Below are 27,525 nucleotides of genomic sequence, written 5' to 3' on the forward strand. Positions count from 1 at the left end.
ACACATTTTTCTTTGAATTTGGCTCATGTCCTTGCCAAGGTTCCCTTTTATAGATCACAAACTTAACGTGGATCTCAGAAAGGGTTTGAGTCATTGTCAGAACGTCATATTATGATGATATAATGTTACGACTACGAGAATCACTTTTGTACCGGTTAAAACGCAACAATAATGAAAACTAACCACATCAAATTGAAGTTAGAGTTACAAATATTGAACAGAACACGTGTATATGACCTTGCAACACTCGAAAATAAACATCGTGACTCTGTAAAAATGATTAAAAAACGATAGAGAAACGGGGAAAAGCGCGGGACTCACATCGCTGACGATATCTCTGGAGGCTCTAGCGGACAGAACAGACACGGCGTCTTTGGGGAGGTAGTATCCTTTGTTGATCATGTTCACATAGTCCTCCTTGTAGCCTTTCTGCAAACGGGAAAGAAATGAATATAAATTGACAATGATAAGTGAAAAAAACAACAAAGAAAATGCATAAAAAGTCATGGAAACAGCACTGAGCGTCGACGTCACATACAGCGTTTGAAGAGGACGAAATATTGTTTTAAACTGAAATTGTGCATCGTTTAATCATTTGTTGAGGCTTTTTTTCATTTATAAATCAAGAAGTTGGTTTTATTTTGGTGCTAATACATTGTCTTGTACATAAATAACATTGCATGCATTTTGGACTTACTTTTCCAATTCTCTGCTTTCACATAGTCTGTTTCTTTTAAGCACAGATTCTCACGTTTCTATTTTAGTTCTTGGCATTAAATTGTGACCAAGATTATCGATTAATAAATGAATATTCTTGATTACTCGGGTCACAATCTAAAAGTATAAATGTGAGAATTTTGGAAACAAAACAAGTCATTTTATTCGTCAAAACGTCGTCAAACTAAATGCTTTTCGTGTCGCATTTTGTAGCTTTACTTTATCATTCAAAAAGTTTAATTTCAACACATTCGCCTTGATTCCTTCACACTCAAAAGGAACGATGATCAACTAAGTCTTAGTTGATCATCTTTCCTTTTGCGTGTGAGTTACTAAGACAACGTGACAGAAAGAAAGACAAGTAAGGATTTCTTCTCACCGCAACCGCACGACTAAACGTCTTTTTCGCATAAATAAACGGCGATAAAGTGAAGCGTTTCGACGGCGTAACATTACCAGGCTCATGTTGATCACGTTCTGCTTGGACAGGACGATCTCGGGCGTGTCGGGCTGAATGTGGAGCATCGTCTTGTCCTTCTCCCAGGCCGCGACGTACGCTTTCTGCAAACGAAACACGCAAACATCAGTCAGCAAACAGTGGAGCTTCACAAAGATCATACAAATGGGACGAGGTGGATTTGTGATATTTAGATTTATTCAGACGACAGGAAAGGATTTATTGTCCAGGCGCATCAGCAGTTGAGAAAAGATAGAAATAAGCCGTGAAACCGAAACAATTTTGGTCTAAATTACACGATGAGCAGGTTTTCTACATAATGTGACCTTGTGGATTCAAGGGAAGTCAATTTATAGTTCAAATACTGCAACTACTACTACAACAAAAACAACAACAACAACAACAACCAGTTATTTGAATGTAGCTAATAGCATTCATTCACATTGCAATTCCAGCCTAATTTTACCATATGTCTTTTTCAGTTTCAACCGGCCTCAGGGTTTAATAATCAAGGTGAACACATTTCAGAATATAATAACTTTAATAGGGAAAGAAATCCCGCACACTGTCTTACTTGCAAAATAAAAGTTCAATGGTGAAGAGGCAACGATTTGGCAACTGGGCCTTGCCTGGAAAAATGCCTGACGAAGGCCCAGTTGCCGAAACGTTGCTGAATGTCAAAAATGTGCTGTATTTTTAGCTGTGATTGTATTAAATCGTAGCTGCTTTAAGTGCCTGGGTTCCTGGTCTGTTCCATCTTGAGCCAGTGAGAACTCCCGACATCTCTTATAATAACTTTAAGTCTCTCAAAATCGAGAAACAAGGGTTGGCCATTGACGTGTATTCAATTTGCCAAGAATTTGAGATGAATGGTGTTTTTCCAGTCAAATGGGAGGTAATGGTCAGTTTTCCCTCCTTCTAAAAATGCGGCTAACATTAGCTGCTAGCGACCTGAAACAAACAACTCAGTCTGGAGTGACCTCTGTAAGTCCACTGGTCTCTCCTGACCACAGTCACACATTTCTGGACAAACGGGGTCTTTGGGGACGTGAAAGAAGAGAAAGAATCCTTTGTTTTGAGACTTTTTGTTGGTACGGCCCACAGTGAACATGCAACTGTTGTCCTCAAGATGGCAGCAGCAACGACCCAAGAAAAATATTACATTTCTTGAGCGTGGAGTTTAGCATTAGCCATATTGTTGACCGACGATTTAATTTAGCTAGAACGCTTTGTAAAATTGTAACGTTAGTGGCAAGCAAAACGACATACCAGGGTCCTGAAAGGCAGCACAAGCCCCCGTCACCACCTCCTGACTCATTTACCTTGTCCATGGTCGCGGCGTTGTACTTGGCCAGCTCGTAGGGCATGTCCGTGGTCTGGGCTTTGGCTTTGAAGAGGGTCGGCGGCTGGCGATACTTCCTCTCGCTCAGGATCTCGCCGCCTTTCTTGGCCTTCTCCACGTCGAGCGAGCCGATGGGAACCCAGCCGCACCCCCTGAGCCACTCCATGTCGGCCTTGTACACGGCCTACGACAAATACATAGCATATACGTGTTCATGTTTTACGTTTTTACAAAAATAGTTGATTACAAACAGTTAAATAAGGATATATGGTGATATTTCTGCATTTTTGTAATTCATTTGACTGATAATTAAACTGCAGCTAACATGTTTATAGACATTGTTTGACACATTTCTGTGGCATTGACATAATCTCATCTAAATATCGCTATCGAAATACAACAAATGTCAACATTGCCCACACCTATGATATGTTCAAATGAAGCCTAATTATACTTCAAAATTGTACTACTGTACAACTCTGTGTAAAGCCCTTAAACTAGTCCTTGAACCATGAAAAATACAAATAATACTAGTTTCTATGCAAATTTAAACCCTTTTCAACAAGTTAATTCATTAAATCAGCTGTTCATGGGTGTTTATATGATCTAAATCTACCTGTCTATTTTTCCTATACATTTATTGTTGTAATTAGTAGCGTGTAAATGGGTAATATGCCTGTTTGAGATGACAAAATGTATTGATTTTCAGGTTTACCATCCCCACAAGTTAAATCATGATCATGGCTGTGTCCGCGGTTACCGGACCCACATTGACATGCGAAGGAGCTGTGAAAAGAGGCGTTAATGGTCGGCATTTTCGCATATTAATGACGACACATTTGCGCGTATCGATTAGCTCACTTCGACAGTAGCCTAGTGTGTGGAAAAAGGAGTAAATGTTGATGAAAAGAACCCGATCGAGCCTGACACTGTTCGTAATCAACTGTCAATTAACGATTTATTCTTACACCAAAATATATACCCAAATATATCGGAAACTATATCGGCAATCGGCAATTCCAACCGCCTTCAAAAATTCACATCAATCAGACCCCAAAAGCAATTGCTCAAGTTGCTTATCCCGAACTGTACGAACGGATTGGCTTTTAGCGTAAGTACATAAACACGCCAACATTCAACTCACGTCGCTGCGCAGGTCGTACGCCTTCCGGGCCTGCACCACGTCGGTGGAGTCGGGGAGGCAGGTCCAGTTGTGCAGCCTGGTCCTGTAGTTGAAGTCGTTCACTTGGACCTGGCACTTCTTGGCCAGCTCCAGGTTCAGCATGTCGACGGGCAGGTTGAACTTGGTCTTGGACTTGTTGAAGTCCTTCTTGTACAGGACGTCGCTGGCGATCTTGCCCGAATTCAGCGCCAGCATAATCAGTGGGTCCTCCTCCACGCACCGGGCGCCGATGTGGTGGCCGACCTGCTTGCGGTACGCGGCGTGGTACTTGACCTGGGGGCGAAGGAGCGGAAGGCGAAGTCAGCGGTAGGACAGAAGCCGCTGACGACGTTTTACTCCTATATTGCGTACTAGAACTCATGCGTGTTACTTAATCCAAACCGTCGACGTTTACTACATGTTCATTGTCCCGTTATAACCGCTTAAGAGCCACAGGCGTAAGTGCAATGATCAAACGTGTCACTTACGTCGCTGATGATCTCTCTGCCGCGTTTCGCCGCGATGACGGACACGGCGTCGGCCTTCATGTCGTAGCCTTTTCTGAACATCTTCTCCACGGCTTCTCTGTAGATTTTCTGAAACGCATTAGTCGGAAAGCGAGGCGTCACCGTCACAGTATTTCAAGGAGAACACACATGACATATTTGCTGTCGTGGAACTTGTTTAAAGACGATAATCACAATGAACTCTGGTGTATTCGTTAAGACCAAGTGTATGTATTTTATTCTTTATTCTTCGGTGTTGTTGCTTTAATATTGTTAGATAAAGCTAGACTAGTGTAAAGTTAACAGTTCAGCAATCACTTTTTATACAAACGACTCTCCAAATCCAGCGAGGTTTTGAATGTATCTTCTGTACCATTGCCTAATTTACCATTAAACTGAACAGTGTTTTATTTCTGAATTTGATCAACACAAACGTACCGTGCTTATGTTGTAAGCGTTGGCCTTGGCAAGCAGCAACTCGGGAAGATCGGGAGTAACGTGCGTCTTGAGCTTGTCCTTTTCCCAGGCTGCGACGTAACTCCTCTGAAGGGCAAAGGAAATGAGCAAACGTTAGGATTTCTTCGGTTCTTTATGAGTAAAACGATTGTGGTGCATCTGTAAATGTCAAAAATAAGGTCTGTTTGCTTGATCTCGCATTTTCCCATGACTTAAGGAGAATAAAATCGAGTCTAAAACAAGCTGAGCAATAAATATATATTAAAATGATATGTTCTGCTTGTCATAAATATATAGAATCTGTTCTTATCTGTCCTTTTCTGATTCATAGAGGCAATTACTGACATATTTACTCCAAAAATGGAAGTCAGTAAAAATATTCAGATACGATTGCGTCCATGGTCTCAGTATAAACCTACGGAAAACACTGCATTTCTACACGAATACAGAGAATACTGAAGAACATAAGAAGTCGGTGTCTTTTACCATGTCGTGTACCGTTTTTATTGAGCTAATTTACCCATTAATAAAGATATTGACCCAGACACTGACGATACACATCCTTTTGTACGTCGCCATTTGACGGAACTTGCAAGTTTACGCACATTTTCACAAACAAGATCCTTATTCACGATGACACCAAAGCGAATACTGCGTTACCCTGTCCATGATGTCGGCGTTGGCCTTGGCCAGCACCATGGGGATCGCGTGCGTGTCCGAGGTGTATTTCAGCGCGTCGACTTTCTGCTTGTACAATTGGTCGCTGAGGATTTTGCCGGCGTGCTTGGCTTTCAACACGTCCAGCGAGCCGATGGGCACCCAACCCACGCCAATGACCTCGTCCTTGTCGGCCTTGTAGACCGCCTGAAGGGAAAGTGCGAACAGGAGCGTCGGAAGTTATGTCAAGGGAAAGATCACAAGAAGTCACTGTTGGCAATGCGTGTCTATACATAGTTGATGAGTATAACAAAAATAATTGATCAAAATGTCTAAAACATTGGTTACCACTTTTTTGGGTGAAAATGGGATTAAAGGGATTTTGATACATCCTCCAAGTTAATCAAAAAGCCAGATTTGTTAGTTAATGTTGTACGAATCACAACCCTTTTGATATATACAATTCATTTGAACATAAAAGAAGTACATTTATTTTATTGTTTGTGCTTTAAATGACCTACTGTCTTGTATCCATTATGCACTACATGTTTATGTGTAGTTGGTATTTTTTTTATGTATTTATTAACATTTATTAAACAAAATTTAAGAAAAAAAACAAGCGTGTGAAAAAAAAAGGAAAACATGGAAAAACACCTTTACACTTTTAAACTATACAAGACATTTAAACAGAACTACATTAATTTAACAGACAATTTCCATAGGATTCACGCTCTTAAAAGTATAAATAAGTATAATTTAGACTGAGTCTGAGGTAAAAACAAATAACATGTTGTAAAATACGTATTATTGCATGTCTATTTGGATGACTGAGATACCTATTGATTACTTAATGCACCACTCACGTCGCTCTGGAGGTCGTACGCCTTCCGGGCCTGCACCACGTCGGTGGAGTCGGGGAGGCAGGTCCAGTTGTGCAGCCTGGTCCTGTAGTTGAAGTCGTTGACCTGGACCTGGCACTTCTTGGCCAGCTCGAGGCTCAGCATGTCGACGGGAAGGTTGAACTTGGTCTTGGATTTGTTGAAGTCCTTCTTGTACAGGGCGTCGCTGGCGATTTTGGCCGAGTTAATGGCCAGCATCATCAGAGGGTCGTCCTGAACGCAGCGCGCGCCGATGTGGTGGCCGACCTGCTTGCGGTATCCAGTCTTGTACTTGTACTGTTCGTAAGAAAAAGAATACATTATGCATCATGCAAAATAAAAACATAGTCATGACATTTTTTGTATTAAATATGGGAGCACACCAGCCTCCAAACATTATCATAGATTATACTAAGGCAGAGCAAAAAAATATGTCTGTTTGCTGTAACCCGACCGACTTGATAAAAAAATAGCCGACTGGAAAAAAAAAAATCTGCATTTTGTCAAAATGATGCCAATTTTTTTTTTTTCTCTTATATGGCGCCGACTCACCGACCGTTTTTTCAAAAAAGCGCCGTGTTGAATAATTTTGTATCACTGGAACTCGCTAGAAATATTTTAAAGGCGAAAATGTCGCAAAAACCGTCGCAAAATGAAACTTAACACAAACGGAGAACGTCTCATTGATTGTTGAAGCCCAACGCCTGGAGGTCACTGCAGGTCACTGCGGGTCACTGGCAGAATCAAAAAATGGCGACACATGTGTGTTCAGTGCGGTTCAGTGTGTCGGGGAAACAGAGTGAGAATTAAGAATAAGTTGATGGTTTTAAGACTGATACGTGGCGTGACGTGCTCATGGACTTGGGAGGTGAAAAAGATGATATTGATCGCTATTCACTGACGCTAAGTGCCAACCGAGCATCCAAACATTCAAACTAAGTAGTTTATTATCATTACATGGGTGGATTTTATGTACAAATTTGGATTTTTTTATGCCTTCAAAGTAAAAAAATAAAAATAATTTTACCTACCTACCGACCCACTTGAAAAATGTTGGGTCGGGTTACAGCAAACATAAAATTAATCTGTTAATTAATCTCTAATATGTGTCTAGCTCAAAGGATTGTGCAGTAGTGGTTGTAATTCTCACATGTTGGCTCAGGACATGCCTAAGTATTTCATAAAATGAAAAGTATGTATTTATAGGCACACTAGCATTCCCTGACACACTGTTAGTGTATACTTTAGGCACCTAAAGTATACATTTCCAATAATAATAGGCATGTGCTGAATCTAATTCTTGAATCAATTATTCTGTGTAGTATGCGTGGTTCCTATATCCTTTGGGGAGCTACTTGAAAGGAGGTGGTTGGTGGTTGGAGATCCCCGAAATACTAAATGACTAAATCAGACCGTGTATATGTACTAGTATATGTTTTAAGATATATAAATAGAAATTGGAAAAAGTTGTTGGACCAATTTACTCACATCGCTGATAATCTCCCTGGAGCCCTTAGCGGCCTTCACGGAAATGGCATCCACAGGCAGGAAGTAGCCCTTGTGGATGGTCTCCTCAAATCCTTGTCTGTACAGTTTCTGCAAGGCAAAACACACAGTAAAGTCATGGAGCTCACCTTAGTCCAGTTCAATAGCAATAGATATTTTTTAGTATAACATTATAAGCCTGCATTAACATTAACATTAGCAACAGAAACATTTGCAAATCAGAGTGTTTCCATAACTACCAATCTGAGACAATCTGATCTGATCTGGGTTGTTCCGGGTTAGTCAAACGCAAACACAAAGGCCTAAAACTGAATTAGTGGATTTAGTTAAGCTAACCTTGCTCATGTTGATCATGTTCTGCTGAGAGAGGACAATCTCAGGAGTGTCAGGCAGGATGTGCAGCTTGGTCTTGTCCTTCTCCCATGCTTCCGTGTAGAGGCGCTAAAAACACACAATGTCAAATCTTAGAACATAGTGGAACTAAAACTAATTGCAATAGTTTGAAATGGGCGTGTATTATTGCAAAGTGGCTTTGACCAGTGGAGTTCTCCAAGGGTCGGTCTTGGGACCCCTTTTGTACAGATCCTTTTAGACAACACTAATGTGTCATTCAACAACTACACATGGATAATTGACATCCTACTAACTACTGGTGATTTTGGAAATGTCTCCACCACAAGACAAGACATATTTTTAGATAAGTTCAGGTTGAAAAATAACCACCTCTGCATTCTATACTTTTATACTTTATTTCTATACTGTCTTTTTAGGTGTACCCAATTTAAATATTTGAGCTTCAACATACAACTTCTATAATGCCAAAAAAATAAAGGTTTATTTACCAAGTATTAGATTTTACAGCTTTGCTGTTGCACTGAAATATATATATCTTTGAGTGGAATTCCCATACCTGGTTCATGTTCAGATTGTTGGCCTTAGCCAGAACCATGGGCATATCTTCTGTGGTGATCTTGAACTTGAAGTTGCTTGGATGCTGGCGATAGCCTCTCTCCTCAAGGGCTTTACCAGCGCTTTTCGCTTTCTCCACATCAATTGACCCAATGGGCACCCATCCCATACCCTGCAGCCACTTCAGATCTGCCTTGTACACAGCCTGTGGGATACAGCAGAACATTTTAGAACTGAGGCATTGTACATGCAAAAAAGTTAACTGATATACTCACGTCACTCTGGAGGTCGTAAGCTTTTCTGGCCTGGACCACATCGGTGGAGTCGGGCAGACAGGTCCAGTTATGAAGCCTTGTAATGTAGTTAGCGTGGTTCACTTGAATCTGGTTCTTCTTGGCCAGTTCAAAGGCCAGCATGTCCACTGGAAGGTTAAACTTGGTCTTAGACTTGTGGAAGTCCTTCTTGTACAGAGCGTCACTGGCGATTTTGGCCGAGTTCATAGCGAGCATCATCAGAGGGTCGTCCTGGACACATCTGGCACCGATGTGGTGTCCCACCTGCTTACGGTATCCTGTGTGGTACTTGTGCTAGAGTAAACACAATAGTATAAGGTATGGTAAATAATGTGTACGGCTGCAAAAATTTGTTCACTATATCAAGTATTTCAGTTATTGTTATCTTACATCACTGGCAATGTCTCTTGCCGACCTGGCTGCCAAAATGGAAATAGCGTCTTTGCGCAGGTCATATCCCTTCTTCTTGGCATCCTCATAAGCCTGCTTGTATCCTTTCTGTTCATGAATATACACATAATGTACTTCAAACATCATATTGCACAAATGTATAACACATAATAGCACATAATTTTGAAGTACTTACCACGCTGACGTTGACATTGTTGGCTTTGGCCAGGAGGATATCCATGGAGTCAGGCATAATGTGGATCTTTGTCTTGTCATTATTCCAAGCTTCAACATACGATTGCTATAATGCCAAAAAAGGATTACATTTTTTTTTTACCCCTCAAATTGAACTGTACAGGTTTGTTGTTGCATTGAATTATCTCTTTTTGGGGGGAAACTCCATACCTGGTTCATGTTCTGATTGTTGGCCTTAGCCAGAACCATGGGCATATCTTCTGTGGTGAGCTTGAACTTGAAGTTGCTTGGATGCTGGCGATAGCCTCTCTCCTCAAGGGCTTTACCAGCGCTTTTCGCTTTCTCAACATCAATTGACCCAATGGGCACCCATCCCATACCCTGCAGCCACTTCAGATCTGCCTTGTACACAGCCTGTGGAATACAACAGAATATTTAAGAACTAAAAATATGTGACAAAAAAGTTAACTGATATACTCACGTCACTCTGGAGGTCGTAAGCTTTTCTGGCCTGGACCACGTCGGTGGAGTCAGGCAGACAGGTCCAGTTGTGAAGCCTTGTAATGTAGTTAGCGTGGTTCACTTGAATCTGGTTCTTCTTGGCCAGTTCAAAGGCAATCATGTCCACTGGAAGGTTGAACTTGGTCTTAGACTTGTGGAAGTCCTTCTTGTACAGAACGTCACTGGCGATTTTGGCCGAGTTCATAGCGAGCATCATCAGAGGGTCTTCCTGGACACATCTGGCACCGATGTGATGTCCCACCTGCTTACGGTATCCGGTCTTATACTTATACTAGAGGGAAAAGTAAAACAGTTGAAACAATTTACACTTGTAAGGATATGTTTGCAAACTTCTAAAAAGTGCTGTCTCAACTTACATCACTGGCAATGTCTCTTGTGGCTTTGGCTGCCAAAATGGAAATAGCGTCTTGGCGCAGGTCATATCCTTTCTTCTTGGAATCCTCATAAGCCTGCTTGTATCCTTTCTGTTCATGAATATACACATAATGTACTTCAAACATCATATTGCACAAATGTATAACACATAATAGCATATCATTTTGAAGTACTTACCACGCTGACGTTGACATTGTTGGCTTTGGCCAGGAGGATATCCATGGAGTCAGGCATAATGTGGATCTTTGTCTTGTCATTATTCCAAGCTTCAACATACGATTGCTATAATGCCGAAAAAGGATCCGTTTTTTGGTTGTTTTTTTTTGTTTTTTACCACACATTAAACTGTACAGGTTTGTTGTTGCATTGAAATATATATTTTTTGGGGGGAAACTCCATACCTGGTTCATGTTCTGATTGTTGGCCTTAGCCAGAACCATGGGCATATCTTCTGTGGTGATCTTGAACTTGAAGTTGCTTGGATGCTGGCGATAGCCTCTCTCCTCAAGGGCTTTACCAGCGCTTTTCGCTTTCTCCACATCAATTGACCCAATGGGCACCCATCCCATACCCTGCAGCCACTTCAGATCTGCCTTGTACACAGCCTGTGGGATACAGCAGAATATATTAGAACTGAGGCATAGACTAAACTTCGACAGTACATGCAAAAAAGTTAACTGCTATACTCACGTCACTCTGGAGGTCGTAAGCTTTTCTGGCCTGGACCACATCGGTGGAGTCAGGCAGACAGGTCCAGTTATGAAGCCTTGTAATGTAGTTAGCGTGGTTCACTTGAATCTGGTTCTTCTTGGCCAGTTCAAAGGCAATCATGTCCACTGGAAGGTGGAACTTGGTCTTAGACTTGTGGAAGTCCTTCTTGTACAGAGCGTCACTAGCGATTTTGGCTGAGTTCATAGCGAGCATCATCAGAGGGTCTTCCTGGACACATCTGGCACCGATGTGATGTCCCACCTGCTTACGGTATCCTGTGTGGTACTTGTACTACAAACAGAAACAAAATAATATTTGACTCAGCAATTACAAACAATGTTAGATAATGCATTTTACAGCAGAAACTATCAAATGCTTTCTTACATCACTGGCAATGTCTCTTGAAGCCCTCGCTGCCAAAATAGAAATAGCGTCTTGGCGCAGGTCGTAGCCCTTCTTCTTAGCATCCTCATAAGCCTGCTTGTATCCTTTCTAAATTAAAAAGAAAGGAAAAATAAGCATTTGTACTGTGCAAAATACTGAATGGTTTACAAATATTTGCTGGACCAAAGCTTACCTCACTGTAGTTGGCTTTGTTGGCTTTGGCCAAGACGACGTCCATGGCATCAGGCATAATGTGGACGGAAGTCTTGTCCTTCTCCCATGCGGCTGTGTAAGCACTCTGAAAACATGTTTCAAGGAATTAAATATGAAAACGATACAACATATTCAAAGAAAATATTGATACTGCCAACATACCTTGTTCATGATTTGGTTGTTGGCCTTAGCCAGAACCATGGGCATGTCCTCTGCGGTGCTGCTGAATTTGAAGCTGCTTGGAGCCTGGCGATAACTCTTCTCTTCAAGGATTTTACCAGCATATTTCACTTTCTCAACCTCAATTGAACCCATGGGAACCCATCCCATACCCTTCAGCCACTTCAGATCTGCCCTGTATACATTCTGTGAACAAAAGCAATATATTTAAAAATATGCGGATTATGGAAAAAAAAAAGTCAGAAATAGCTAAACTCACGTCACTCTGGATGTCATAAGCTGCTCTGGCCTGGACCACATCGGTGGAGTCGGGCAGACAGGTCCAGTTATGAAGCCTTGTAATGTAGTTAGCGTGGTTCACTTGAATCTGGTTCTTCTTGGCCAGTTCAAAGGCAATCATGTCCACTGGAAGGTTAAACTTGGTCTTAGACTTGTGGAAGTCCTTCTTGTACAGAGCGTCACTGGCGATTTTGGCCGAGTTCAGAGCGAGCATCATCAGAGGGTCGTCCTGGACACATCTGGCACCGATGTGATGTCCCACCTGCTTACGGTATCCCGTGTGGTACTTGTACTGGAAATCAGAAGATCAGCTAGTTTTACAACTGAAATTGAACCAATCCAAAAGTTGTTTTCACCAACTGGCAGACTTTTAGTGAGTATTAAAGCCACTGGAGTGGATGGAGCTTCAGAACTTAAACTACAGAAGCCCAAACTTACCATCCATCCATCCATCCAAAATACAATTTTTTTTAGTCTTGCTATTCACTGTATTTGCTGTTTATCTAGTTGGCAACATCTGTGTAAAGTTTCAGATCTCTAGGAACAGGCATTTTGGTGCTTTTGACCTTTTTGTATCAAAAAGTATATTCGGAACAAGTTATCCAAATATATGCCAACTGTGCCAAACTGTTTAATTGTAGCTCCTCTATGTTAATAAAAAATAAATGTTGATGTTTTGGAGACCACAAATACCTATAACTGCTATAAACAATATTTGTGAAAATGTGTAAAGATGAGTGTAATTTCCGAATACGGATGGATTGAACCCTGTTGAGTCCGTCAGAACCACAATAAGGGTAAGAAATGTGTAATGAAAAGTTGATTTTTATCACACACCATTGATAATTGCTTGTTGGGGCATATTATTCAATGCAAATCAATGACATATTTGTTTTGTTGAGAAAATAATCTTGCTGGTATTGACAATGAAAGTAAGAGTGATGATACATTGAACATCTATAGTACTGTTTTAGCCCGTGTGCCGGCTGGCGGAGGTAATGGCGTTAACATTTGTTATTTGCTCTAAGCTTGTTATTATTCTGTACTTACATCACTAGCAATAGCTGTGGAGGCCTTGGCAGCCAGGACTGCAATGGCATCACCGCGGACATTGTGTCCCTTCTTCTTTGCCAACTCATTGTCCAATTTGTACAGTTTCTGAAAACCCAAATACACAAATGAATAAACATGGAATTATACTGCAGTATTGTGTTTTAAATACATTTTACTGTACCTCGCTGTAGTTCTTTCTATTATCACGAGCCAGCACAACGTCCATAGCATCTGGCATAATGTGAATACTAGTCTTGTCCTTCTCCCAGGCTTTAGTGTAGGATTGCTAAATAGACAAATACAAAGAAAATACATGTTTTTCTACATAAACTTATGCAATCGCTATATGTTCTAATACAAGGATAAAAATGTTATTTACAATATATGGAATACATTGTATCTACCTCATTAATTACAATGTAACTAAGGCCTAAATCAACAACCTGTGATAACATTGAATAACATTGTACTTGAAGACTGTTGAAGTTGTTATATTCTGGTTACATGTTACTACTGGAGACATTTGACTTAATAAGGTATCAAGTGTAGTGTAAATGAGGTGTTGTCGTAAACATTATCATCCAAAAGCTTGTACCTTGTTCATAATCTGGTTGTTGACCGTTGCAAGAGTCACATCCATGGAGTGCATGTCTTTGGTGAATTTGAATTGACTCGGGTGTTGGCGGTAATTCTTCTCGCTAAAGATCTGACCGCAGAGTTTGGCCTTTTCCACGTCCAGAGACCCAATGGGGACCCATCCAAGACCTCGGAAATAGTTATTGTACTCACTCTTGTACTGGTTCTGCGGATTCAAACAAACAGAAATGATATCATCCAAACATGTATTTACCTTATTCCGCCCCGCCCACTTTTGCCTCTTTTTGCCACGGATCAGCACTTCCCTTGTGATGGCACTTTAGTGGAAAACGAGGGGAAAGTCTCGCTGCTAACATATGATATAAAGTAGATTGATTTGTACAATAATGTTCATGTGACCAATCAACAATGCGCCGATTCCCCGGAGCGGCTTGGAAACGACTTTAGTCTGTGTAGAAGTCGTTTTGTCGTGAGGTCGGCGGTCCTGTGTTTACTAATACAACCGGAAGAAGGGCTGAATATGACCAAAAGATTACATTTTGTTTTCTTGTTTTAAAAAGGATTTCACTATTACTAAGATGAGTGTAAAAAATACAGACTTTTGATCATTGCCACGTCACACCAAATCACTACATGCTTTACGGACGGTGACCTCTCGATTAAAACGACCGAAGCCGATGACGACAATTAGAAATGACTGAAACTTGATTTTGATTCATTCTAATTAAACCTTACTTAACTTCACTGTTCAAGTTATAAGGTTGGTATGACTTTGACTTTAATCGAAGCGCTTATAATACTAAAAAGAGGTTAGCATTAGTATTCACCATTTTTATCACAGCGTTGCACGTACAAAAGTAGATTTGTTACTTTTCAAGGACTGTAGTACTTAAAATAAAGCGAAATTGAATGGAATGTAAAATTATCATCACATTTATTTTGCTATAAATGAATCAAATACACCTGAACTTGATTGCATTAGCTTAACTTGTGGTAGCACGTCTTACCTAACTTAACTTAACCAACCCTACAGCATGCATACTCGTGTGCGTACTCACATCGCTGGCAATGAACTGCATGTTACGAGCCAGCTCCAGGTTCATGGCGCCGGGGAGGAGCAGGTTGCTGTGTGAAATCTGCCTGTACCCGGCGAAGGTCTGCGCTTTGGAGGCCTGTTTGGCGTGGACCAGGCTCATCATGTCGACCGGGGAGTGGTACTTCAGCTTGGCCTTGTTGTAGTCTTTCTTGTAGTTCTGGTCGCTCTGGTGTTTGGCCAACTGCATGTAGTGCACCAGCAGAGGATCGTCCTGCAGGCTGCGGAACCCGATGTGGTGCCCCTTGGCTTTCTCAAAGGCCAGCTTGTACTTGTACTATAAAACAAATACACTGTTTGTCATTTGGGAACAGCGCGTTGTAAATATATAAACCCACGTGTCCAAAAATGCTGAGGAAAATCGGGTAAAGGAAGACACTTGTTATTGTTATTACTTACATCGCTGGCAATGGTAGTGCCGAGCTTAGCAGCCACAATCGGGATGGCGTCCGCTTTCATGTTGTGACCCTTCAGAGCCATTTGCATCACCCCGGCTTTGTAAAGTTTCTGTAAAAGAGAAAACGACAAGATGATAAGCACGCAAACTGACTGACAGATAAACATTTACCTACGAGAACAAACTAAAAAGTCGACGATGAAAAAGTCATTGTCATTGTGTTGTAATAAAACAGTGATTCCAAGATGGATTAGTAATAAACAAATAAAAGTGAACATAAAAGCTGTTTTTATGGCTAATTTAAGTCTATATGATTAAGTAGGACGTTACATAATTGGTGATAGTAAGTACATTCCAACTGGTATCTAATCTGCCAATATGTAATGAATATTAAGAGCTTTCTTTGGCATTATTGACCTTATTCTGCCCACTTTATTTATTTTCCGCACTATAAGGCTCACTGTCAATGAATGGTCTATTTTTGATAATTTTTTATATATAAGGCGCACCGGACTATAAGGCGCACTAAGTGAAACAAAACGTGTACTACAAAAAATCACTTAAAGGTCACTAAGCACAACCAGAATAAATCCATATGAGTTGCACTCGATTATTGTTGTTTTTTGAGAAAATTAAAGGCTTTTAAGTGCGCCTTATAGTGCGGAAAATACGGTACTTCTTTTACTTGTCTGACCTGCCCTTCCACTGCAATTCGCGTTTCCGTTTGAGCGGGAATTCCATTCATTTCGATGGAGAACAAGAGAAAAGTCATGATATAAAGTAGGTCTGGTTTGCGTTAAAATGTGAATTATTCGAGCGCACCAACAAGTCATCAACGCATAGTTTCTCTGGGCGGCTTGAAAAAGTTTTTGTTGTCGAAAAAATTCTAAATAAATATGCCAAACAGCACGATGAGAAAACAGAATGAGACACAGTGAGACGACCTACAAACTATACAAGTATTCCTAAACTTGCAGTCCGGCGTAATTGTCCCATTCGGTCCAAAGTCGAGCAAATTTGTCCATTTTACAATTTAGCCCGGATGTTGTTGTCTCCATTTTGAAAAAAAGTCAATTGTAATACTAGTTTGTTCTTAATTGTTGGTTGGGTTTGTGTCATCCATTTCTTAGTGACGGCTTTTTACCCTGCAGCCAGACGCATGTTCCCGAGGTATCCATTCATCGTATCCGTGGCGCGAGTTTTGAGGCCCAAAAAACGGAAATTGCGTAACTGGCCTAATCCGTTTCTTAAAGCTATTAAAGTGATCAGCGGTAGAAAATGGATTTGTTAATACGTTGACTAGACTTTGCGATTATCTCACCTGGTTCGTGGCGATGGCATTAGCTTTAGCCTAATACATGTTTTAACAATATTGAGATATTATTTTTTGTCGATATCGCCCAACCCTCGTTATGACAAGTAAGAATATTTTTTTTTCCAAGTGTTGCTTATGCACAAATAAAACTTACTTGGTTCATGGTGACGGCGTTAGCTTTAGCCAGGACGACATCCATAGCATCGGGCATGACATGGATGGTGGTCTTGTCCTTTTCCCATTTGGCAGTGTAGGCTTGCTATGACATGAAACAGCAACAAAGAACATCAGTCACGTTTTTTAAGGCAAGCACCGAGGCTAGATGTGGTGTATTCTCCATATCAGACCTTGTTCATGATCTGGTTGTTGGCGGTGGCCAGCACGACGTCCATGGAGTCCATGAGTTTGCGGGATTTGAAGACGGACGGAGCAGTGCGGTACTTTTTCTCGCTCAAAATGTCTCCGCCCACTTTAGCCAGTTCCACGGGAAGCGACCCGATGGGCACCCAGCCACACCCCTTGACGTAGTTGTTGTACTCGGATTTGTAATCCACCTATGGAGAAACGTACGCTATACGTAAGCCAGTGCTATGCCTTTAAGTGAAATGTCACAGACGAATAATGACATAGAATTTAGCGTTTGAGTTACGTTATTACCGCATCACGTTCTGATCGCCGGTTGTTACTCCTTTATTATAATAACGTATCTTTTATTTAATGCATAGAACAGTAGTTTATGCACTTTTCTTACTGCCTACAGCTAGAAATTGTACATAGTTTGAAGCAGTAAGCAGGATTATATGAGTCTTGCATGCAATAACGCCAACAGAGGAACTTCTTATCATTAATTACATGTGTATCTGTGCATTTGTGTCATATAAATGCTATAATGTAAAAAATGGGCCATTCTATGCATTTTCATTTGTTAAAACCTCAATAGGAGCACACATATCCAAACGGAAAGCGCTAAACTCTAATTGACATATTTAGTTGGCTCCTGATTACATCTTTTGAACCGGAAATGTGCTTTGACCATTATCTCCTGCAGGGGTCAGCGATGTGCCAGTCGGTCACACACAAAGATCCGGACTAACACGGGTAAACCGCCGACTACAATCAGAGAGTTTGAACACGGCCGCGGGACGACGTCGCTGTCAAACGTGGACATAACGGAACACGGTCAAACCTCTCGTTTAAAGCGGCAAAGTGAATTTCAATGTCAGTTTCTATTGAGACATAACTGCACGTGTGGGAGGAGTGCAAATGGGGCGTGTTTAAAATGCAATAATGTAGACTGTGCAAGTAGTGGCATGTTCACATAATGCACTGTGCAGACTAAAATGAGCAATAATATGGATTTGTGCAATGTGGGAGTTGTGCAATAATGTGGGCAGTGTAATGGGAGGGCTGTGCAATAATGTGGACAGTGCAATAATGTGGACAGTGCAATAGTGTTGACAGTGCAATAATGTGGACAGTGCAATAATGTGGACAGAGCAATGTGAGGGCTATGCAATTATGTGTACAGAGCAATGTGAGGGCTGTGCAATAATGTGGACAGAGCAATGTGAGGGCTGTGCAATAATGTGGACAATGCAATAATGTGGACAATGCAATAATGTGGACAGTGCAATAATGTGGACAATGCAATAATGTGGACAATGCAATAATGTGGACAATGCAATAATGTGGACAGTGCAATAATGTGGACAATGCAATAATGTGGACAGTGCAATAATGTGGACAATGCAATAATGTGGACAGTGCAATGAATGGATTGAGTAGTTGCACTGTCTTCTTGCAAATTTTGAAATTGATTTGTATCATTATTGGCACAACAGAGTGAAATTAGCTTTTGGCTACAATCTGGTGTGTTTACATTATCATCCCAAAGGTAAATGGAACCCTATGATTCTAATGGGGCCATATACATAATCTGAGAGTGTATTTCATAAACTTACGTCACTGATGATGGTGTTCCTGGTGCGTGCCAACACCAGGTTCATGGCGTCGGGCATCAGGAGGTTACTGTGTGAAATCTGGCTGTACCCGGCGAAGGTCTGAGCTTTGGAGGCCTGTTTGGCGTGGACCAGGCTCATCATGTCCACGGGGGAGTGGTACTTTAGCTTGGACTTGTTGTAGTCCTTCTTGTAGTTCTTGTCGCTCTGGTGTTTGGCCACCTCCATGAAGTGCACCAGCAGAGGATCGTCCTGCAGGCTGCGGAACCCGACGTGGTGGCCCTTGGCTTTCTCGAAGGCCAGCTTGTACTTGTACTGGTGAAATAAATGTTGAGAATTTAGTAAACAATTTGATAACATTTGTTTTGATAATGAATTATGAAAGACTCACGTCGCTGGCAATAACAGTACCAAGCTTTGCAGCCACAATCGGGATGGCGTCCGCCTTCATGTTGTGACCTTTGAGAGCCATTTCCATCACTCCGGCTTTGTAAAGTTTCTGGAAAATAGCAAATAAACATGTTATGATTAGAGGTGGGCAATATATAGCAACGTAGATAATATTGCGAATGTTGTTATGAAGATATGCAAAATGTCAATGTGAAGTATATCATTTATTGTAAAAAATCTAGACGAGCTGAATGAAAAAGGAAAGAAGTTATGTTTTAAACTTGATAAATGGTGATATTTCTGCACTTTTATGATAAATTGTACTGACATTTCACATTTGTCTGATGATTAAACCTCAGCTAATACCTTTAAAGACATGTTTTAACAATATTGCCCACCCCTAGTTATGACAAACATAAGAATAAATAGATTTTTTTCCCCCAAGTGTTACTTATGCACAAATAAAACTTACTTGGTTCATGGTGACGGCGTTAGCTTTAGCCAGGACGACATCCATTGCATCGGGCATGACATGGATGGTGGTCTTGTCCTTTTCCCATTTGGCAGTGTAGGCTTGCTATGACATGAAACAGCAACAAAGAACATCAGTCACGTGTTTTAAGGCAAGTACCGAGGCTAGATGTGGTGTATTCTCCATATCAGACCTTGTTCATGATCTGGTTGTTGGCGGTGGCCAGCACGACGTCCATGGAGTCCATGAGTTTGCTGGATTTGAAGACCGACGGAGCAGTGCGGTACTTTTTCTCGCTCAAAATGTCTCCGCCCACTTTAGCCAGTTCCACGGGAAGCGACCCGATGGGCACCCAGCCACACCCCTTGACGTAGTTGTTGTACTCGGATTTGTACTCAGTCTAGAGCGGAAAGCAGATATTGTCGTCGTTGATTAGTGTACACAGCAGTGCAGACACAAATGTGACACGACATTCGATTAGCTAAAGTATATTTGAAGATCACCTGCATATGTAGTCCTGTATACAACAAAACATGATGGACAGAGTATTCTAATACCTTTCTACTGGAACTAGCATTGACTGCTTCAGTAATTTGACCTATAGTAGTTTATCTTAGGCCAGGGGTGTCCAAACTTTTTTCCACGTTTTGAAACTTAACGGTGACGATGTCGTATTTGTTGAATGACAAAGTGAATCATTAAAAAATTTGCATTTGACGTAATTGCGATGAGCCTCCACGCCTTTAATTAGACCTACAACATTAATATTAGGTTGATATAACATCAATATGCCTGCATTTCACAGTAAAAAGTACTACTTTTTGTTGTTTGGGCCAACATAGCAGGAAGCTGGAAGGCCAACAAAAATTGGTCTGAGGGCCGCATTCGGCCCCCGGGCCCTAGTTTGGACATGCCTGTCTTAGGCCATAACCGTCACTCGCCACATTCATAACTTTTAAAAAGAAGGGATAACTGGACTCTGAAACACTAGTTAACTCATTGAAAAACATATTACTGATAAAGCGACGACTAAAACAATCCTTGGCTGCAGCGCTAATCATCATTTTACCTCTGCAAACTGTTACCGTGTTTATTTTTTCTTTCTAAAAAAGTCTTGCCGACCTCGTTAATTGAATATTTTTCCATAAGACAATGAGTTCAAACATTTCAGTCACTTACGTCACTAGCCTGGGTGTTCATAGTGCGGCAAAGTTTCAGGCTCAAATTGTCGGGCAGAAGGAAGAAGCTGTGCGGGATCTTCTTGTACCCGATCATGGTCTGAGCTTTGGAGGCCTGTTTGGCGTGGACCAGGCTCATCATGTCCACCGGAGTGTGGTACTTCAGCTTGGCCTTGTGGTAGTCCTTCTTGTAGTTCTTCTCGCTCTGGTGTTTAGCCACCTCCATGAAGTGCACCAGCAGAGGATCGTCCTGCAGGCTGCGGAACCCCACGTGGTGCCCCTTGGCTTTCATAAAGGCCTTCTTATACTGGACCTAAAACAAAAAGCAAGAGTAAGTTGCCATCGTGTTTTTGAAAAGGAGAGAAAATGAATCCAAGGAAATGTTTTTGCCACTTGATTTAACACACAGAATACTCCGGTACTACGGTACTATCAAGCAGTGGTTCTAAAACGATGGCAAATGAAGACTGCGTAAATTCAGCCTGGAAGACCTAACTTCATCTACGTCCAATGCTACGCCAGGGCCACTTCTCCCCAGCCTCAATCAACGCACCCAAGTCACTCCTCCCCGGGCACGGCGCACCTCCTCTGCTCCCAATCAGCGCACAGCCGGTTCCATTTAAACCCTTGTGCAATTGGCTTGGCCGCTTCAGACCATACTGCGACCCACCACCTCCCCTCCTCCTCCTCTGCATCCCTCTCATCCTAATCATCCTCTCTACCCTCTCTTCATATCTACCACCACCAGTCTCCAGGCCCTGGGGGGAGACATCTAGTACAATTCGATTATGGAGTGCCCATGATCGCAATGTCTTCCGCCGGGGTCTGAGCGCCAAATAACTCACGTAATAAAGCTGCTAAACGATCCTTTCTGTGTTTGTCTGAGTCTCTCCAGGGTGAAATGAAGGTTCTTTTGTCCCTTTTAAGCCGGTCGTGCTGTGTTATGAGCGATGGCGCCCCCTAGAGACAAATACCAGTATAAAGCTTGCGTTATCCTACAGAATTGATCAACGTGTAATTGTCGGGAGTATTTTACAATCTCTCACAAATCAATGTAAACTTATCGACTTGGGTGGTAGTTCTGAACTTTAAAGCTCTTTTCTAACCTTGAAGAAATACAGTACATCACAAACGTGCTTTCACTTTATCACTACTTAATAGTATGAGTTAATCCGTGTAAAACTTACGTCACTAGCGATGTGTCTTCCCTGCTTGGCGTGCAGAATGGAAATAGCGTCGGGCCTCATGTCGTAACCCTTAGCGATAGTCTCCAGCCACTTGTGCTTGTAGTGACTCTGTGGAACGAAGACATTCAGAACAACCAATATTCTCAGTATATTTGTACTTTGGTCGTATTCTGTTTCCGATACTTACCTCGCTGACGGTCTGGGCATTGAATTTAGCCTGGAGGAACTCGGGGCTGTCCGCGGGGAGGTTGTACGTGTGCTTGAACTTCTCGCCAGACGCCTTGTAAGACGCCTAGCAAAAGAACAACAAAACGAACATTTTAAAGCAACATTCGGACACATAAAAAAGTTTATGTTGATTTTAATTGGATGTTTTAAGTAAGATAATTGCTTTGGATCAACATAAATGATTAAGGGATGCTTTAAAATAAGGTTCATCAGTAAACTGTTTATAAGGCATTAATAAGCACTAGTTGTTTGTTTATGCATTTATAAGCATTTGTAGATGGATTATAAAACCTTATCATATTAATAATCCATAAGACTTTTGTGTGTGTTGGTAAACCAAGTTCATAAGAGCATTAATAAGCTGCTGTTGTTTAGTCCTGTTTTTGTCCTGTTTTTGTCCTGTTTTTACCTGTTTTAGTCCTGACTTTATCCTGTTTTAGTCCTGACTTTATCCTGTTTTAGTCCTGTTTTAGTCCTTTTTTAGAGCTGTTTTTGTCCTGGACTTGTCCTGTTTTGTTTTGTTTTTTTCTCCTGTTTTAGATCTGTTTTAGTCCTGGTTTTAGAAGAGAATTAATAAGCTGCTTATTCAATAATCAAGTAATAAATGCCTTTTTAGTGCTTATAAGCTAATAACAAGTGATATTAACGCTTTATAAATAGTTTACAAAGGAAACTTGTTTTAAATGTCTTGCTCTAGTCCTTGTTTAGTTCAAGTCTAGTCCAGGTTCAGTTTTGGGTTTTGTCATATGATGTCAAAATGTAATACAGTTCTTGAATGTTGTGGAGGCAGGACTAGAGTATGGACTAGCTGTTGTTTAGTCCTGTTTTTGTCCTGATTTTACCTGTTTTAGTCCTGATTTTATCCTGTTTTAGTCCTTTTTTAGACCTGTTTTAGTCCTGGCTTTGTCCTGTTTTTTTTTTTTTTTTCTCCTGTTTTAGTCCTGGTTTTAGAAGAGCATTAATAAGCTGCTTATTCAATAATCAAGTAATAAATGTCTTATTAGTGCTTATAAGTTAATAGCAGGTGCTTATTAACGCTTTATAAATAGTTTACAAAGGAAACTTGTTTTAAATGACTCGTTCTAGTCCTTGTTTAGTTCTAGTCTAGTCCAGGTTCAGTTTGGGGTTTTGTCATATGACGTCAAAACATACTACATTTAATTATATTTCACGATACAAAAACACGTCATATTTTGTCGCATTCATGAGGAACTTATTCTCACTTGATCCATGATCTTGGAGTTGCCCAGCGCCAGAGCCATGTGCATAGCGTCGGTTTTGCTGGTGAATTTGAAGTTGCTCGGGTGTTGGCGGTATCCTCTCTCTTGCAGGGCAGACGTGGCAGTTTTAGCCAGCTCCACGCCGATGGAGCCGATCGGGATCCAACCCGTGCCTTTGCTGTAGCTGTTGTAGTCGGACTTGTACATGTTCTGTAAAGGGAAGGAAATACTGTCTGTTATTTTGTTATTATGTGGTAAAAATGTATGAATGTGTGTACGTGAAGCTCAGGGGTGTATATAGACCCACCACGTCAGTACTATTGTAACTTATTGTGCAAAAAGATGGATATAATCATCATTTTTGGAGCTCAGTATTTATCACATGTATATTTTCTTTGTGCTAGTGGTCCCGATTCTCAAACTTCACACCGTGTTCCATCTAAGATCATATTTTGCTTTCTGAGTTCTGAGCCCTGACAATATAAAGCTAAATTGATGAAAAAAAATGTTTTAATATTAGACTAAAATGAGATACGTTAGTTTTAAATAATAACTACCCCAAAACAAGACTCAAACATGAATATAATTGTCCATAAATAAAACAAATAATCACATTGCAGAGTGCCCCACACACCATAGTTTGAGAAACACTGTATTAAACAGCTTTTACTACTAATATTATTGACGTGTTTGATTTATATGGCACTTTTAGACAAATGGGATCTACCAAATACAAACTTTAACCAATAACTGTTTGACATTCCATGCAATCGTTCTGTCAATGAGTTGCACAGTTTTGTCGCTGAATAAATTCTAGGACTAGAGTAAAGATTTTGTCTTCTTAATCAACAACACTGAACTAAATGGAGCTGCACAATTGCTTGAGCGCCTGAAAACCCTGCTCAAAACGCACTGACCTTTGACCTCAAGTTGCGAGAGAGACAGAGACGTTGACAACTCACTTATACAGTTTTTTTCCATATCGTAAATTCTGTTTTTTTTTGGTAAATGTTTTCTCTCTTGTTCAGAACTTAGATAAGCTTTGCCTGTTTTAAACGTGCTCTATAAATTAACTCATCACCTCGTCTCATGTTAAGACCTCATTGCGAAACAAAAAATACCCAAAATATGAGCAACGCCCTCCAGATCTCTCCCTCTCCCCCGAGCGGGTACTCACGTCACTCTGGATGTCCATCATGGTACGGCACAGCTGCATTTGCATGTTGCCGGGCAGGAGGCAGTAGCTGTGCGGGATCTTCTTGTAGCCGGCCATGGTCTGGACTTTGGAGGCCTGTTTGGCGTGGGCCAGGCTCATCATGTCGACCGGGGAGTGGTACTTCAGCTTGGACTTGTTGTAGTCCTTCTTGTAGTTCTTCTCGCTCTGGTGTTTGGCCACCTCCATGAAGTGCACCAGCAGAGGATCGTCCTGCAGGCTGCGGAACCCGACGTGGTGGCCCTTGGCTTTCTCGAAGGCCAGCTTGTACTTGTACTGGTGAAACAAATGTTGAGAATTTAGTAAACAATTTGATAACATTTGTTTTGATTATGAATTATGAAAGACTCACGTCGCTGGCAATAACTGTGCCAAGCTTTGCAGCCACAATCGGGATGGCGTCTGCCTTCATGTGATGTCCTTTGAGCAGGTCGCGTCGGTGAGAGTAGGTGTAGTAGTTCTGCAAAGAAAGTGGATCGGCGTTACTTCGTTTAGGCGAGCGTGAAAGGGGCTCGGGTGAGGGCGGGCGGGGACGCTTACCTTGCTGATGTTGACTGCGTTGTATCTCGCCTGCTGGAATTCCGGAGCGTCGGCGGGAAGGTGGTACGTGTGCATGAACTTCTCACCACTGGCTCTGTAGTCTTTCTGCAAGTCGCACGACAAACAGACATCAGTGTTTATCGACGGCTTAGTTTGAGGTGTAAGAAGGGTATTTTGTCCTTGAATGTGGTGGAGGCAGGACTGGAGTATGGACTAGCTGTTGTTATGTCCAGTTTTCGACCTGTTTTAGTCTTGTTTTAGGACTAAACTTTGTCAGGACTCAAACTGGCTTTGTCCTGTTTGAGTCCTGTTTTAGTCCTGTTTTAGTCCTGTTTTAGCTCTGTTAAAGTCCTGCTTTAGTCCTGTTTTAGCTCTGTTAAAGTCCTGCTTTAGTCCTGTTTTAGTCTGGCTTTAGTTCTGTTATAGTCCTGTTTTAGTCCTGCTTTAGTCCTGTTTTAGCTCTTTTAAAGTCCTGCTTTAGTCCTGCTTTAGTCTGGCTTTAGTTCTGTTATAGTCCTGTTTTAGTCCTGCTTTAGTCCTGTTTTAGCTCTGTTAAAGTCCTGCTTTAGTCCTGCTTTAGTCTGGCTTTAGTTCTGTTATAGTCCTGTTTTAGTCCTGCTTCAGTCCTGTTTTAGCTCTGTTAAAGTCCTGCTTTAGTCCTGTTTTAGTCCCACTTTAGTCCTGTTTTAGCTCTGTTAAAGTCCTGTTTTAGTCCTGTTTTAGCTCTGTTAAAGTCCTGTTTTAGTCCTGCTTTAGTCCAGTTTTAGTCCAGTTTTAGCTCTGTTTTAGTCCTGTTAAAGTCCTGTTTTAGACCTGGTTTAGCTCTGCTCTGATCTTTGCAGTTCAAACACATGTACATAGGTCCTACACCTGCTTGTCTTTATGGAGATCTCATTGCTTTGCCCTAAATGCTCCACAATACGGCACATATCTGGTAGAAACAGACAGTAACAGATAGATCGAGGACGCCCGTGCAGACATCGTTTTGCATCTTTCCGTACCATGTTGGTGTTCTTGCTGTTGGTCTTGGCGAGCTCCATGGTCATGGAGTCGGCGGTGCTGGTGAACTTGAAGTTGGACGGGTGCTGCCTGTACACCCTCTCCTCCAGAGCCGACGCCGCGGCCTTGGCCCTCTCCACGTCCAGGGAACCGATGGGAACCCAGCCGACGCCCTTCACCGAGCTCTCGTAATCCATTTTGTAGTTCACCTAGAAAAAAGACCACAAGGGAATGTAACACGGGTCAACGATTTTGTCATCAAGCACAACACGGTGGAGAATGCTTTTGCTAACGTCTTTGTAATGCCATGATCACACCCTTTGATGTTGCAAACGAGCAAAAGTGCTTATTTCTTCATGTTTTCGGCACTGAAATGGAACTAAATATTGTGGTCTTTGTACCGTAGTTCACACTTGATGCTGCGACAAAACATTCGCAACAGATATTTTACCAAAAGACCTTGTAATTGGATATATTGAGCCCTGTAATGGCTCTTGACAATACGATATCACTATATTTTAGTTACTGTTAAATCTCTACTAGCAAACAGCACATTTAATTGTTAAAAAAGGAAAAAAAACTTGAATAAATTCGTAATTTTCACTAAAAACTCCAGCTAACTCATCCAAATCCTTATAATGCCAAGAAAACAATTGGTCAACATCAAATCATTGAAATAATAAAGCTGTCCCCTTGACCTCAGCCTAAATCTCAGCCGTTCATAAGACCTCAACCCCCGACATCACTGATACTTACATCGCTGGCGTTGAAGCTCATGTTACGAGCCAGTTCCAGGTTGATGGCGCCGGGCAGGAGGCAGTAGCTGTGCGGGATCTTCTTGTAGCCGGCCATGGTCTGGACTTTGGAGGCTTGTTTGGCGTGGACCAGGCTCATCATGTCCACGGGGGAGTGGTACTTCAGCTTGGCCTTGTGGTAGTCCTTCTTGTAGTTCTTGTCGCTCTGGTGTTTGGCCACCTCCATGAAGTGCACCAGCAGAGGATCGTCCTGCAGGCTGCGGAACCCGACGTGGTGGCCCTTGGCTTTCTCGAAGGCCTTCTTATACTGGACCTATGATGAGAGGTAAGTGTGAGCGATGTGGCAATTCAAAACGGGACTGGGCAAAAAGGTAATTTTACTTTCTCTTTTCAAAAACAGGAATAAATAGAAGAGCTAGTCAGATTTCTTGAAATGGCGAATGGCGAGCGCTTCTTGAGAGCCGCAAATATAGCAAACAGGTGCGATGTTGAGTAGGGGGGAAATGGCTTGCAAAATGAAGCAAAAAATAATAAAAGCAGTCTGATTGAAAGCATCCGAGGCACCCTGTTTTTTGTGGAAAATATTTCAAAAGTCTGTGTTTATCTGTCCATGTAAAGTAAAGGACTTTAAAATATTTGAAATACTACAGGGCGCCTTGGATGCTTTATAGTTGACTTCTTTCTAAATGTTTTGAGTCATTTTTCCATCTACTCATTGTCGAATCTCTTTCTCTGGTTGGTCCAAACGACACTTTAGGCAACTGAGGATCCGCGTGGAAATTAAAACCACCCGAGAAT

At 41.5% G+C, this 27,525-nt stretch overlaps 1 protein-coding gene across 26 annotated transcripts in view; it reads right to left on the reverse strand.

The window, feature by feature from the left end:
* Positions 1-27,525, reverse strand: part of neb (nebulin) — a 161,380-nt gene that overhangs the window by 91,580 nt on the left and 42,275 nt on the right. For 22 of the 26 annotated variants that reach the window (XM_072445216.1, XM_072445235.1, XM_072445239.1 and 19 more), the window contains 44 exons: positions 26,729-27,040; positions 25,975-26,181; positions 24,974-25,078; positions 24,786-24,893; positions 24,398-24,709; positions 23,224-23,430; positions 21,960-22,064; positions 21,773-21,880; positions 20,587-20,898; positions 19,601-19,807; positions 19,408-19,512; positions 18,937-19,044; positions 18,549-18,860; positions 16,935-17,141; positions 16,742-16,846; positions 15,275-15,382; positions 14,841-15,152; positions 13,781-13,987; positions 13,367-13,471; positions 13,183-13,290; positions 12,113-12,424; positions 11,836-12,039; positions 11,654-11,758; positions 11,461-11,568; positions 11,056-11,367; positions 10,767-10,970; positions 10,543-10,647; positions 10,347-10,454; positions 9,950-10,261; positions 9,679-9,882; positions 9,470-9,574; positions 9,274-9,381; positions 8,866-9,177; positions 8,592-8,795; positions 8,018-8,122; positions 7,664-7,771; positions 6,161-6,472; positions 5,301-5,504; positions 4,623-4,727; positions 4,167-4,274; positions 3,661-3,972; positions 2,497-2,700; positions 1,174-1,278; positions 322-429 (listed from right to left, as the gene is read on the reverse strand). In XM_072445216.1, coding sequence (XP_072301317.1) covers positions 322-429; positions 1,174-1,278; positions 2,497-2,700; positions 3,661-3,972; positions 4,167-4,274; positions 4,623-4,727; positions 5,301-5,504; positions 6,161-6,472; positions 7,664-7,771; positions 8,018-8,122; positions 8,592-8,795; positions 8,866-9,177; positions 9,274-9,381; positions 9,470-9,574; positions 9,679-9,882; positions 9,950-10,261; positions 10,347-10,454; positions 10,543-10,647; positions 10,767-10,970; positions 11,056-11,367; positions 11,461-11,568; positions 11,654-11,758; positions 11,836-12,039; positions 12,113-12,424; positions 13,183-13,290; positions 13,367-13,471; positions 13,781-13,987; positions 14,841-15,152; positions 15,275-15,382; positions 16,742-16,846; positions 16,935-17,141; positions 18,549-18,860; positions 18,937-19,044; positions 19,408-19,512; positions 19,601-19,807; positions 20,587-20,898; positions 21,773-21,880; positions 21,960-22,064; positions 23,224-23,430; positions 24,398-24,709; positions 24,786-24,893; positions 24,974-25,078; positions 25,975-26,181; positions 26,729-27,040 — 8,034 coding nt within the window. The remainder of the gene's footprint in view (positions 1-321; positions 430-1,173; positions 1,279-2,496; positions 2,701-3,660; positions 3,973-4,166; positions 4,275-4,622; positions 4,728-5,300; positions 5,505-6,160; positions 6,473-7,663; positions 7,772-8,017; positions 8,123-8,591; positions 8,796-8,865; positions 9,178-9,273; positions 9,382-9,469; positions 9,575-9,678; positions 9,883-9,949; positions 10,262-10,346; positions 10,455-10,542; positions 10,648-10,766; positions 10,971-11,055; positions 11,368-11,460; positions 11,569-11,653; positions 11,759-11,835; positions 12,040-12,112; positions 12,425-13,182; positions 13,291-13,366; positions 13,472-13,780; positions 13,988-14,840; positions 15,153-15,274; positions 15,383-16,741; positions 16,847-16,934; positions 17,142-18,548; positions 18,861-18,936; positions 19,045-19,407; positions 19,513-19,600; positions 19,808-20,586; positions 20,899-21,772; positions 21,881-21,959; positions 22,065-23,223; positions 23,431-24,397; positions 24,710-24,785; positions 24,894-24,973; positions 25,079-25,974; positions 26,182-26,728; positions 27,041-27,525) is intronic. The other 4 variants (XM_072445236.1, XM_072445237.1, XM_072445238.1 and 1 more) reach the window with 4 other exon arrangements.

The sequence above is a fragment of the Eucyclogobius newberryi genome, unplaced genomic scaffold (assembly GCF_026437365.1).
Source record: "Eucyclogobius newberryi isolate DKJ021-1_F unplaced genomic scaffold, fEucNew1.0.hap1 SCAF_14, whole genome shotgun sequence".
NCBI lineage: Eukaryota > Metazoa > Chordata > Actinopteri > Gobiiformes > Gobiidae > Eucyclogobius > Eucyclogobius newberryi.